The sequence below is a fragment of the Dromaius novaehollandiae genome, chromosome 1, assembly GCF_036370855.1.
Source record: "Dromaius novaehollandiae isolate bDroNov1 chromosome 1, bDroNov1.hap1, whole genome shotgun sequence".
In the NCBI taxonomy this organism is placed as follows: Eukaryota; Metazoa; Chordata; class Aves; order Casuariiformes; family Dromaiidae; genus Dromaius; species Dromaius novaehollandiae.
In genome coordinates this window covers 94,143,755-94,158,218 of record NC_088098.1, presented here as the reverse complement: position 1 = coordinate 94,158,218, position 14,464 = coordinate 94,143,755, and the positions used below count along the sequence as shown (strand labels likewise).

At 39.2% G+C, this 14,464-nt stretch overlaps 1 protein-coding gene across 5 annotated transcripts in view; it reads right to left on the bottom strand.

Annotated features, from left to right (window-relative positions):
- NME7 (NME/NM23 family member 7) overlaps window positions 1-14,464 on the bottom strand; it is a 96,644-nt gene that overhangs the window by 82,019 nt on the left and 161 nt on the right. Inside the window, exon 2 of one of the 5 annotated variants that reach the window (XM_064520720.1) lies at window positions 13,782-13,892. The exons of 1 other annotated variant lie outside the window; for it this stretch is intronic. In XM_064520720.1, coding sequence (XP_064376790.1) covers window positions 13,782-13,838 — 57 coding nt within the window. In that variant the 5' untranslated portion in view covers window positions 13,839-13,892. Of the gene's footprint in view, window positions 1-6,265; window positions 6,290-13,781; window positions 13,893-14,202 lie in introns of those variants that run through there. 3 more of the 5 variants (XM_064520734.1, XM_064520715.1, XM_026112388.2) reach the window with 3 other exon arrangements.

Sequence of the window (14,464 nt, the reverse complement as noted above, 5' to 3'; positions counted from 1 at the left end):
GAGCTAGGGAATTAATTTTCTAGTGGTCATATGCACTTTCAGGCTCATCACAGACTAAGGGAAGGGAATTTAGGTGATTCCCCTTGTTATTAAATGGGCCTTTTACTAAATAGATTTTTACTAAAATCTTGCTAAAATCAGTACTATTCCTTCCCTCTAGTAAGCATGAAGTTGTTTTTTTCTGCCAGTTTGCCACTTTATGCTTTTGAGCTATAACCTCTGTGATCTGTAATTGACTGGTAACAACCAGCTGTGCTTAGTTATCAGCCTGCAATACATTATGACCCTTTTAGGTTACTAGTCAAGAAAATTTCACATGAAACAGTATCAAAATATTTCTTAAAATTAAGAAAGCCCTGATGTATCTAGAGATAGCAAGTGCATCTTTACATTCTGTTGGCTGTCTCTATTCAGGCCATCACATGCTACCAGGAACTTTACCCTGAATGAAGTATTTGACACTGGCTCATGGCCTGTTGCCCAAATATTTACAAGTTTAGGAGTCACAAAGAGTATCACTAGATTGTAAGTGGGAAGCTTCGTGCCTACTGCTTCTTTGATTTACTCAGTGACTGTTACTCTGAAACAGGATCAGAGAGAGAAAGAATCAAAGGGCCTTAATCAACTCCCAATGAAGCAATTAACAGACTGCACAGACCTCAGCAGAAACTGGACTAGAGCCCAAAAGATCCATCTTGATATCTGTATTCTGTATTTCATAAAACTCTAGGCTGTCATTGGGAAATCCTGCACCCGAGAACACTGATCCAGAAACCAGCTGTTTCTGTGAAAACTACAGGGAACAGGACAGACTAGCAGGCAAGAACAATTCTCACAATGAATGAGTATTTCTTCTAATACACAAAGAAAACTTCCTGGAAAGATTGCCCGGAAACTTATTAAACTTATGTCAATAATTTTAAGAGAAACATTTCTTTCACAACCTGGCCCCAAAACCAGTCTGATGGGGTTCTCAAATATTTTGGGAGAGCAAGAATATTGGTTTTATAAAAGATGAGATGGTATCAAATGATGAAGATGCAATTATTTTAAAACTTCTCAGGTGAAGATATCGTGAGGCTCACTGACTCCAGTGTAAGGTAATCTGCTGATGTGTTAACATGTACTTAACTGACAGTTCAAGGAAAAACACAAGCATGTGCAAGTTTGCTGAGTACTCTCTTTGGCTAAGATTAGAATTTGTTGAAATAGCCAGTCAAGAGGCATCTTTTTTCTTACCTTTCTTCTTTGTAGGTTCTACCAAAAATAACTATTGCAGTGTGTGTTCGTGCATTTTTAGATGGACACTTGCCTCATGCTCTTCAAACATGGGATGAAGTGGGGGACCTGACCAGCTGCCTTCCTCAAAAAAGTTAATCTCACAATTGGATCCAGGAGATATTTTGTAGACATATGATCAACCTCTAACAGCAGGTATCTAAGTCCTGTTATGAATTATTTGAAACAGTTCCTCAAAGCTCATAAATCACAGATCACTCAATTTTCTAGACCAGTCATCACATCAGATTTAAATCGACCACTTCAGTACAAAAGAAGTCACTGGTAAACTGCTAGTCTGAAGAGGAAGAAGCATGTGTTTCAGCCAGATTTATCTTCACCTCCCTCAAAGGCAGCTACTCGCAGACTTCTACTCCCCCAGCAGGTTGCAGATATAAACACCATCACAGAATTGCCAGTTTTCTGAAGCACCCCAGAAATACTTCTACTGCTGTCAATCAATCATTGTTATTAGCTTTCCTATTCTCCCACAACGTCTGTCTCTTCAGCCTCTGAAGCAAGATGGCTTTAAGCCTTCTACAGTTACATGAGGATGCAGAGCCTTCACCCTTCCTGACATCTAGTAAAATCAACTCAAGGAAGTCATACGGCAAATCAGTAATCAAGTAAAGATACAGACTCTTGTGCTTTCTGGTTTTCCCCCAAAACATGCTGACTCTTTTGGTAATAACTAAATGTTAAAAAAAAAAAAAAATCACGTTCTTAAGGCTCATGTTTGAAGTCAAATCTTGACATCTATCATTCAGGCAGCTTTGCTTTATTTTTAACTGTATGCTTTCAAGAGTATCCATCTAAGAAACTGCTGGCCCAACAGTACACCTAGCTTTCCAAGTACTACTGTGTGTTTGTGAATGTAGAACATTGGATTAAAAATGTAATTGCAATTAGCTTTAAAGATGGTCTCAACCAGTGGGTTAGGAGTGCTCTTCTTTCATGTAAGGATGTCTTACATGTGAGAGCCCCTACAGAAAAATCTATAAAGCTGAAAGAGCAAAACCAAAAACATTTAGAACAACTGGAACCTCTACAAAAGTGTTACATAAAAAGATGAAGCCAAGAAAGCAAACAGGACACATCCAGCTAAATGATATTAGTAAACACCAAAGTATTTAATTAGTTGCCTTCCTCTATTTGTGCAATCAGTTTTCATGGGGGAGGGGGGGATCATGAACAGCCTTCTGGTTTGCTAAATAAAGGTTGATGGAAGACAGAAAACAGGACTGGCATACAAGACTCCTGTGTTCCTAGACTCTGTACAATTCTAGACAAGTCAACTTAACCTTTTGTGCCTCCTTTTCTCTAGTTATTACGTCTTTATTCTGGGAAAGTACCATGATGTTTGTACAGTGTTTTGGAATTCTCTCATGGAAGTCACCACAAGTTGCCAGTTACAGACAAGCATTACAACCTCTCTTTGCTCAAACCTTTTTTTCTTTTCCTTTTTTGAAGCAAATGTATGCTTTATTTAACTTGAAAGTACTGACACATAAAGGCACTAATATATATATCCACTTATATGTATTTATATATTTTAGATATACATACTTATATCTCTCTATATAATATAAGTATAAAAAACATTTTAAAACAGTAATTTTTTTGAGAAGAGTGAGTCTTCTCATGTAAAATAAAAGGCATGCCAGGCAGCAGTTGTCTTCCTATGTATAGAGGGCTTGCCACATTCTGGGCACTAATAAATAAAAGGGGTACTTACATAGTAACAGCCTAAAGCAATTCTAGTTTATAGAAAATATATAGCTTAATTTCTTTCTGTAAAACCAACATCTAGCCTGCTAGAGAGAGACATCTCAGAGAGCAAAAGAATGGTTAGCAAAATGGATGGCATCACTTTATCACAGAGTTATCACTTGCTATTTTATTAACTATGCCTATCACTGTAGTTTCCAGGCACTGTATGCCCTTCAGTCTGACTGAACAAGAAGGCCTGTAAGTATAACTACAATAATGAACAATCCTAAGTAAATATATTTCTAAAATCCTATTCTCTACCTTTCTTTAGAACTTATTAAATGACAAGTAGTTCTGCAAGCACCAGAAATAATAATGCCTGGTTCTCCATACTCAAGTTTCTCATCCCTGTGTTTTAACTTCTCTTTAGCTCAGGCATTTAATAAAGGCTCACGTCCATCTGGACTCTCCGATGTCTAACTAGCGTTGAGTTCACATTGAAGTCTTTCTTTAAGGATGCTTTACAGGGTTTCTTCCACTTGCTCATTCTTGTGAAATCTGGAAGAACATCATTATCTTAGAAATATCTCTCTCTCTGCCAAACCCAGCTGAAATCTGCTAGTACTTTCCAAACTTACTGACATGGGATAGAGGTCAGACATATACAGGCACTGACTGTGATCACACATAAACTTTGGCTTTCTGAGGCAAACAGGCTGAAAGCAGCTATATGAAAATTCTTCATGCATGCTACGAGTAATTTTCCATCATCAAGAATTCTTTAAAAGGAAAGAAAAATCTCAATTTGTGAAAGAAAAGGGAATGAAAGAAAAGACAAGTGCAGAAAGTAGCTAAGCCACTATATATTAGTGACAATTTTACAACACAGAAACAAGAGACTTCAGACATACTTGTATTTAACAGTCAACACATTCTGAGCGGCAGAAAGTGCTCTAATTTTCAGCATTATAATGCACCTTAAATCCCAAAATAAATCCTCAACAGTGCACACTTATTAAGTTGTGTTATTCAACCCATCTTCTACTTCCCCAATTCCTGTAATGCAGAATATTTTCCAGGCAAAACTTAAATCCACAATACTGTGTAGATAGAGCGCTCAATTAGCTCTGTCTCTTCAAATTTGTTTTCCTCCTCCTCCTCTTCTATTCATCAGGTTTCTGACACATGAGCTGGTATCATTTTTAGAACACTGATTCTGCAGCCCCCTCGCTGCTGTTGGACCTCCCACCACTTTCTCAGCAGGCTTTTCTTCAGACAGTCAAAAAAAATCAAAAGATCACTTTGCAAATTGAGAAGCATTTAGCAATTGCAGTTTCACATGACAGTGTCTTGACTACACACAATTCTCAATCAAAACCTCATATTCAAGCAAACCTAATGTCAGAAGCTCACTGGTGAATTCTGTAAGCGGATCTCTCTTTTCCTCCCCTTGTGTAAAGCAAATCCTGCCTATAGAAAATTTCACACCAATTCTAGACAACTATTTCGAGCTAATTAAGTACTGACAATTAATATTTAAACTATTACAATTCTTAATCATCACTTGAACCCTATTAAGTGAGTCAAACACTCTACTGCACTTAGCCTGCTGTAAATGGGTACTACACCTCTAGACCAGCACGGTTATTTGACTCCCAGTATTACTGGTACCTAAGCTTCTCAGATGCCTTTTGGACTACACATGCTTATATGGCTTTTGCTGCCTGGACCATCTGCTGCCAAGTAACATGGAGATCCTTCAGGCTCTGTGACACTGATGAAATGAATCTTAATCCTTGACTGGGATCCCAGTTCAGTAAATAAGCACCACATGCTCAGAGGTCTTGATGAACATAGCTCTAGAAGGCTGGAGGCCCCAAATTCTCCTCAGATTTAAGAATCTGTATTCTCCCCTCATATTAGCCAAGTTATCTGGCTGTCGTGTCAACTTACTAAGTAAGAAATCTTCTTTTACTAGACCATGTAATTTCCCCTGGCTTTCTATGAAATACTTAGGAGTGCTCAGTGAAACCTATGCGTATTTTTAAAACTCTCATGCAAGAGAGGCAAGACTCAAAGCCTCCATACCTTAACTCCAGTCCTCTGTAATTACATGTTACAATTAAGTACTTAATTACAAGATTCATGTTATTTTTCTAACAATGTCAGAACGCAATTTTTCAAAACCACATGAAGGATCCTGTACTGCTGTTCACTGCTCTGTGAAGACTAGTTAAACTTTGTCTTTAGGGGTATCCTTCCTCATTTAATGCATGTTACAAGCTGCACTGTATAAAGTTGAAGATCATAAGTCATATTATTGTGCTCTTTAACTACATAATCACATATAATTTCCCTAAGAGTATGGGGGAAACAGTCAGCAGTGCTCAGCATTTGCCTAACTGCCTCCAGTGAATTCAGGAAGAGTCTAACACTGATTTTAGTGAAAGCAGAGCTGTTCTCTGACGCAGTAAATCATTTGTAATACAAGTCATGCCACAGACTTAGGCCACCTGCATAATTACATTCGAGTATGTGTCTTAGGTGCTTTACAAAATCATCAATAGTGGCACAACTAACACTGCTGAAAGATAGGCCTCTGACATTGAAATAAGAGGCTAGTGTCTGCATGTAACCTCAAAAAGGGCAACAGGGTTACACACGCTACCTGTGCGCATCCCATTACAAGATTCAACCTGTATTGTATCTGCAGGAAAAATACTTCTGAAAGGCTCAAAACATGGCCAGAGATAAACTAATGTTGATGGAAATACTCAAAGGCATTCTTCTTCTATAGAGGCCATTCCTCTGTCAAATTTCAGTTTTCGATTTCCAACCTTTTCAGCACTAAAGCTCTTTAGAGGGACACTGAAAGACTTTTTTAATTAGGACTGACGTTTTCAATCTTTTTTTTCCACACATTCTTATTCAAGTCTTGCCATTAAATATTCACTCTCTAGTAGAAGCTGTCTGGGAAACTTTCAACAGCAAGGTTAAAATTTCAAAAGTTACGAGCAATTTGAAACAGAGGTTTGAAAGAAAACATCTACAAATCCCAAACCAAAGCTGTCAACAGCACTCCAGATTAATAGCATGCCTCCAGCATCTTCAGACTATCTCAGCTCATCATAATCTTCTGAAAAGCATTTTTAACAAGAGCTGGTTGCCTTGGAACCACAGCTAAGGGAGAGAGTGACCTCTAGGCAGCTGACAGGGGCGAGCACTAGCGCTGAGGAGTTTGTGAGATTGTTCCAAAGACCACATATGCTGTGCTTACCTTGACCATCCACAGTGTATAACAGCATAGTAAAGATTTATGATCCTATCAAGTAGGCAAACAACTCTGCTGACATGTTTCTTACTCACTACTGCAGGCACCTTAAACAAGCACTTACTATGCACTACTGTTTAACCAAATTTTCCTTCAAAACCTTGTGCTGAAGTTAAAAGACTATTTTTTCTCTGACTGTGTCAAATATTAACTCCAACGCAGTTAGACGAAATCCAGATTTTGGCTGGTACACTGAAGTCAGACCAGTGACAAGTTACACGTGACAGAAGTTCTCATGATAAAAACTGGTCAGCAATTTCCATCAATAAAGTTGTCAAAAATGTAAATATTTTTGCAGGAAGAAAAATGGGTAATTATAATAATGCTCTTAAACTCTGCCAATCCTAATGAGCTCTTACAGGTTAGTTTTAATGAATGTTTGTTTTATGACTAAAAAATTTACTTCTCTCCTATAGCATATGACATTTGTGATCACAGTTTTGAGCAGACTTTGTTCTTCCCCAGAGGTAAAAAGGTCTCCACGGGAGGCAGACAGGGACTAAGAGATTCCAGTCCCATGCAGTTTCAGCCAAGTTGCTTAGATTGGTCTTCATAGCTACTCCCTGCATTAGCACATTCAGTGCCCAGCAGTCTGAGAAAAATGAGGCTCTTTTCCCCAGTTTATCCATTTGTAAAATGGGAATAATCATCATCATTTTTTTCACAGCAAGGTAGCAAGACTTAACAGATAAAATATCCATTTAGGCATCATAAGCCCTCCTCATTCTTCTGAAAATACATCAGAGGCAGCTCAGAGGCAGTTCATCCTCATTTCCCACTTCTGCCGACTCCTCATTCCAGCACAGAAACCAGACACCTGCGAAAGCAGCCAGAAGAGAGCTGCTAATACTGCACAGCCTGCTGGCTCTGCGATTGCCACCTGGAACCACTGCTAGTCTCCAATTTCAGCAGCAGCAAGGGCTGGATCCAGACCACAGTTCCCTCCTTCTCCCCTGTGATTTGGGAATGTACGAACTTAGAAGCAGTGATTCAATTATTAAAAATAGTATGCCATAACAGAGAATATCACGCAAGGCAAGGATGGCATTGCTATTATGTAACTAGAAAACACATGGCATAACATAGTCAGTCCCGTTCCACAACCACAATTCCTAGATACTGCAGCAAGAGAAAGAATACATAGGAAGGATAAAAGCAGAAGGGATGTTAAATTTAGTGAAGGATCATACTTAAATGTGCATGCGATTCACATGGAAGAAAACGTACGTGGTCTCATGTGCATAATGTGTCTCCACTCCTTACCATATATATACACCCTCTCCCTTACATGGCTCTCTTTCTAGGTATGCTAGAACATCCTAGAGAAAAAAAATCAGAGATTTGTGTTGTTTTTTTAATAAATAAGGTATTTAAAAAAGAACCCCATGCAAATAGAGAACCTGCAACAGGCTCTCTAGAAAACATCTCCCAGAGCCACTTCTTTGTAAATAAAGGAGCGCCACCTAGTGTTCAAAGAAAGACTGAACACTTCATTTAACCATCAAGAATTAAATTATGAAATGATGAGTAAGAAACTAGTTAACTAGTTATGCTTGCTACCACTTTCTAGTGTGCTATGCCTCAAAATTAGTAAACTGGTAAGAGGTAAAAATAACTACATTATAAATCACACAGCACAATGGCCTGGGCAATAAAGTCTTGGGAAACAGCTGAAACACAGGCATGTGGCTTTCTTGAATACTCAGCCTACGAAGTTGCAAATACCGCTTGTTTTAAAAGAATATCGAAACTGCTCACTCTAGGACAACTTGCCATGGCCAGCTCAGAGAGCTCATCTCATACTGGAAATATCTTTATCTATAGGCACCAGCGTGAGAAGAAAATTTCTACCTTTTGCTTATCTTATCAGGGGATATTCTCATTATCCATACAAATACTTGCTAAGCTCTCATTCTTAGTAATAAGCTATGGCACTGTGTTGCAAAGGCTAGCTGTACAAAGTCACTCCCTTTATCGGTCTTAAATTTTTTTTTTCCTTTCCATTTTGCTGGCTGGGAGAGAACTGGCGGGTTCCATCCCACAAAACACTACGGAGTGACCTTGGCATGTTGCTCATGCACCAGTGCCCCAGGTTTCCATCCGTATAATGACACAACTAAACACAACATAGTGTGGAAAATTAGGCCAGGCACAGCGCTTACTTTCCGGAAACAGTATATTTAGTGGCTGTTCCTTGGAGCAACAACTGTACTTCAAGGTCAGTCAGTGTTCACAGAGAAAGTGCTCAGCCAGAACTGATGTGAACCTCGATAGGTGTTCCCTACTACCACTGGTTTTCACCACTCAGATGGGAATTAACAGAGTACCCAATCTGGATATAGTATATTACACTGCCATTTAGAAACTTACATATAAATGCTCAACTGAACAGTCAAAAACACTTTTTATAGATTCACTACTCCCTCGGCTTAAAGGAACTGAACAGTCAAAAACACTTTTTATAGATTCACTACTCCCTTGGCTTAAAGGAAATGGTTGCAATTGAACAGAAAAATTAAGAACTCTACCTACAATCTGAAGGATCCTGAGAGACAACTCAAGGTGAAAAAATGGGCATTTATTAATACACAATTTAACATTAGGTGGTGCTAGATAACTTTGCCTTCTGTATTGTCAGCTGCTTCCACCACATCATTCTTACGAGCTATCAACGCATCTAAAATTACTTTTAGGAAGATCACTACTTCTGTAAGCTGTAGCCAAGACTTGGCTATACAAGGGGATAATTACATGGATTCTGTCAACTTTACATATGTAGGGTGGTATTTTATATAGCACGTAACATCATAAAGATGGACAAAATGAGTTCCTGAACAAGGTTTTCCATCAGATATATCTCACAGGAAAGTTGCATTCTCTTAGCTGCTTTCATTTGGCTTACACAGGGCCAACGACTCAGTTAATTTATCAGCCCTATCTTCTGCAACATACATTGCCTATCTGCCCAAGAAATAACCTAGCAATACTAGCAAACATTAGTTCAGCAAGAAACCATGTTGTATTTTCATACATGTCCATAAGAAGATTCACCATCCAATTAGCAGTTAGACTGATAACCTTTTTCTTGTTTTTTTCCCCTCATACTGCATACGTTGTTTTACTGTTACCTGTGATGAAATGCTGTATATTATAGTTAGCTATTAAGTGAGGAAATTTGCCTTTGTGGTTGGTTCAGTTATGCAAGTTTACAACTGAAAGTGCCAGGCCACTTACGCCACAGCTGAAAAAAAACTCTGAGATCACCAACCTGCACTCTAGTGAAATTGAGCCTTGTCTTCAGACCAAAGATGCAAATCTTCTCAAGTGCTAGAAAAGTGTCTTTTGGGGAGGTTTCACACCTTTTCCAGGAAGAGTTTAAAAGAAGAAAATGTCCTGTTTAAAAAAAAACCTGCAACTATTTTGCAACAAAAAATACATAGATTTGAAAAGGACTAAAAGAAAAATTATTTTATATGTCTGCACTTGCTCAGGAAAGTCTATTGGTAGAAGTTTTGACTGCTTGATTGATCAGCTCAGAATGACATATCTTCAAAGTTATCCCATTTTACCAGCTAATCAAATATGGTTGAGATTACTGGTTCCCAAACGAAACTCCAGTAAACCAGGGTATAGTCCACAGCTGCCCCATGCATTGCATTACCTTTATAATGCCTTCAATGAAAATGCGATCACAAGAAGATATGCTGGACCATGAGGAACCCAGGGCTGAGTTCTAGGAAAAGCTGATTTGCTTCCTATTCTCTAAAACCCATTTTCCAAAAGAGAAAATAAGTCTTTCCATGGACAAATCCAAGCTGTTTTGAAATATTACTCTTTTTTCTTTCCTGTCTGAACCAAAAATCTTCACGTTAACATTCTCTGAATAAGCTGGAAAGTTTATCAATGAACTACTAATAACAACAGCAACAATAAAACCACATACCAGTTAAAAACATTTCTGTTGAAGTGAGATGAACTGCTCATCTCCACATATACTCAAGACAGTGATCAAAATGACAAGACTGCAAGCTCTGGCAACCTACCCAGGGAGAGTATAAGTCATAAATATTATGTATATTTTTTCCCTTGATTTTTCAGGAAGAGCTAAGCTATTTGGAAGCTCAAATTCCACTAAACATGTGCTTCCACATTCACAGAATCAAAGCCTCAGATTAGGCATCACATAAGACAAGTCACTTGGCTTTTATGGGCCTCAATTTCTTTATGTGCAAGATGGAGATAGTACTCGTCTATCCCAGTGTTCACAGAGTGCTTATAATGTGGTCTGCAGATGTCAGACGTGCCGGGGTATGAATAATTACTTTAAAAAATGTTGGGAAATGCAAGCATGCAGCTGCCCCTATGTACAGTCTCACTGAGTACACTAATGCTCTGCATCTGTATAATGAGGTGCTTGGATACAAGATGTTGTATTCCTTCTTGAAAGTGTTCCAGATGAATCAGAGCACGACAAACTCATTCTTAAAAAGAAACTAATATTTTTATGATGCTCCAGTATGTCTCTGCAGGTGATTATGTTACCATTAAAGAATAACTATTTCCAGCAACTAAGTCAAACGGCACATCTCAAAGGGAGACAAGAAAGATTCCTTTAGAGAATCCATTGCTCACAATCCACACCTGGCACATGTCACAGTATACAATCAAGATCCCAGAATGCATTAGATTGATTTGAAATAATGCCATCTGATGACTACAAAAACCGTCTGCCAACATTAGCAGACCTTTAGGCCAAAGTGCTGTCTGCAGAAAGTCAAATACACTCAAGATGCTTCAGAACATTGCTCCCCTTAGCTTGTACCAAAATTATGCATCCAGTTCTACAATACACACAGCTATAGTTTACAGTGTACTGCTTCCATATGACTGAAGTATAAGGGACCAACACAAATACACTCTGAATTTGGTTTTAATACATTAATTAAACCAGTATAAAATTGATTCAATTACAAGCTAATATTTTTTTCTTATTGTGGCCATGATATTGTAATAGTTTTTTTCTGGGTATGTATATATGTGTTTGCACTAATGCAATCATAATTCTTAATTTATACCATTGCCTGGGAGCAACACAGTACTAAGGATCTGACAAACTTTCTACAGAAAATCCATTACTATCAGAATATAATTAGGTTCCTGAGGCTAAAATTTGGCTTGTAGAACAAGATTTTAATCCATAGGAAGAAGTCCTTTATTTTTGGATTCAATGTTTCTGAGAAAAGTTGTTTTGAAAATGTTTGGGATGGATCAAGTGTGTAAGCTGTGGTGTCCAACAGTTACGTAAGTCATCCCTTCCCCAGGATGCAGTTTGCAGATCTAATTGAGTAGCATATATGCCCAAAACATCTATTTTCCCATCATCTTCCAGCTACCAAATTGTTCTCACTTATTTTAGGAAACTGTCAAGAGGAAGGATGCATAAGTAGGAAAGCTGGCAACTTTATAGGTATAAAAGAAACCAACAGGATTCTGTAATATATAAAAGGTCAGAGAAAACCAAAAGAGCACTCCATTATATAACAGGGAAAAAGAACGGATAAAACATAATGCAGAGGAAACTGACATACTCACCTCTTCTTACTTTAGCATGCATAAAAATAAAGAAACAGGTTACCACCAGAGAGGTAACAATCACTTTTAACAAGGGAACAGGACTGCAGTACAGTGAAAGAAAGAACTGTCTAAACAAGTTAGACATGCTGAGGTAAGCACGTAAAATGGTCCCTGATGTATTCAGGACAGTAGCCAAAGACACCTCAGAACACCGTTATCTTTGAGCAGCTCTAGAGGGAGGGTCCCAGGACTCTGGAAAAGGGCAAACATAATAACTATTTTCGTAAATGAGAGACCAGTCATTCTAACTGCAATCACAGGGATGATAATGGAACAAGTTATTAAACGGTCGGTCATTGAGCATCTGGAAGGCAGTACGATAATCAAAAGCAGATAACATGAATTTGTCAAGAACAAATCCTATCATGTACAATTTCCTTTTCTGACATTGTAAACAATCTGAGTAATGGAGAAGCCATAGATGTGATATACTTGCTTTTGATAAGGCTTTTAATCTAGTTTACCTGACATTCTGACAATAAAAGTAGAAAATCATGGCCTAAATTAAGGAAGAGTTATAAATACTATAAGAAGGAGTAATTAAGAATACTTCTCTTGAAAAATGGGAATCCATTCGAAGTGGGGTCCACAAAGATCAGTCTCAGACCGGGCATTATTTCATAGTTTCATTATAGCACTGACAATGGAACAGAAACATGCCCTTCCAGAATCTGGGCTGATACCAAGTGGGGAGAGACTGCAAACAGTTTGGAAAACAGAAGTAGAATTCAAAATGATCTTGATTAACGAAGAAATGATGTGAAATTCAACAAAGACAAAGTACTACAATGACGATCAAAAAATCATATTCAAATACAAAATGGGGGAAAACAGGCCAGAAAACATGCAGAAAAAGATCTGAATTACAGTGGATTGCAGTTAGATAGGAGAGCCCAATGAGGTACAACTGGAAGAATAAAGAATGGCAAATTTGGCACTAAGAGGCACTAAGACACGAGAGACAAGTATTTTGCTCTGTCTAGCAGCAACGGAACCTCAGCTGGTATACAATGTCCAGTTTAAAAACTGTATTTCAAGAAAATTGCAGATAAAGTAGAAAAAGTAAAAAAAACAAACTTTGAAAACACATGATCAATAGAAAAATACTGAGAGGACAAGATTTGTTTAATGTAGAATTACATAAAAAGAAGGAAGGACAAAGTAATAATCTTCAAGTTCTTCCACATGTAAAAGACAAATGGAATAATACCTTTACACCCGCCAATGGTATAAATAGTAATCACTGGCTTCATTTGCAGCAAGGAATATAATAGGGAAAAAAAAATCAGTGAACTATAGAAAACATTAAGCAATAGAATGATGTCATGAGATCATATAGTTCCTGTCACTGGGGGCTCTTCAGAAAAAAATAAACAAATTTGCCATTAGAAGTCTTGTTAGAGGTTGCTGTGAGATTCAACATCACTTTAATGAATCACTCAGTTTCATTTAGTGTCACCTCACAAATAAAGGGAGGCTGGAAACACATCACAGGCATAGTGACAGTCAACTGCAACACAGCATAGGTATTACCTAGGTGACATTGGTGTGAACTCACAAAGCACAGCTTTTGCTGACATGAATAAACTCAAACTAGGTATTTAAAATTCTGCCTGGATTAAACAAAAGATCTTTTAGCCCCTGTATCTGAAAATGAGCAGTGGCACTCACACTCCTCCTTAAGCAGCAAAGGCTGACTTGGAGTGTCTGTTCCGAAAGTAACTGGAAACAAAGCTTCCACCAGGCTGAAGGAGCTGAGAGAAACCCGAGCTGCTTGAAGCAGGTATTTAAAGTTGAGCACACTAGCACACATCAGCCAGTCTCTTACATGTATCTTGTATGTATGTCCGAGGGCAAAACTCGATCCAAAGCTTCTTACCAGCATTGTAAAGCATCTGTACTGTGCTCCACCTTAGGCAAGGGTCAGTCAGTTGTTTTCCTAGTGCAAGTTGAGTCTTCATTAGTTTCCCTACAACGTCCTGTCATCTTTCTTGCATTATTAAGCCCAAAATCCAGACAAGAATAAAGAGCGTCGCACTTGAAACGTATTTCCTTTCCAAAAGCCGTCAGCTGCCCTCCCGCTGGAGCTCTCGTGACTTTCTGAACTAGACGGAGCCCCACTTAACTTCAATCGCGAATTTCACCGAAAATCTGTTACCAGCTCAGGGAGGCTCAGACACACACAGGAGCTTTCCAGCTGGGTAACAACGTGACCTCAAAGCAGCTTAAACCCCCCCACTTCCCCGTACCTCGCGAGCTCCCGCAGCGGCGCCAGCGCGGGCGGGCGGGGACGCAGCCGGCGCTGAGGCAGCCCCGCCGCCACACGCCAGGCGCGGCACGGCCCGGCGGCAGCAGCCCTTATTCTGCCGGCTCACCCCCCTCCACCCCCGCCTCCGCGGCGGAGTTTCGCCCCCCCCGAACACGTCCGCTCGGCACGGCCCCACCCCCGCGGCCGGGGGCAGGGGGGCCACCATCGCGGCGCCCAACCGGACCCGCTCCCGCTGCCCCGGC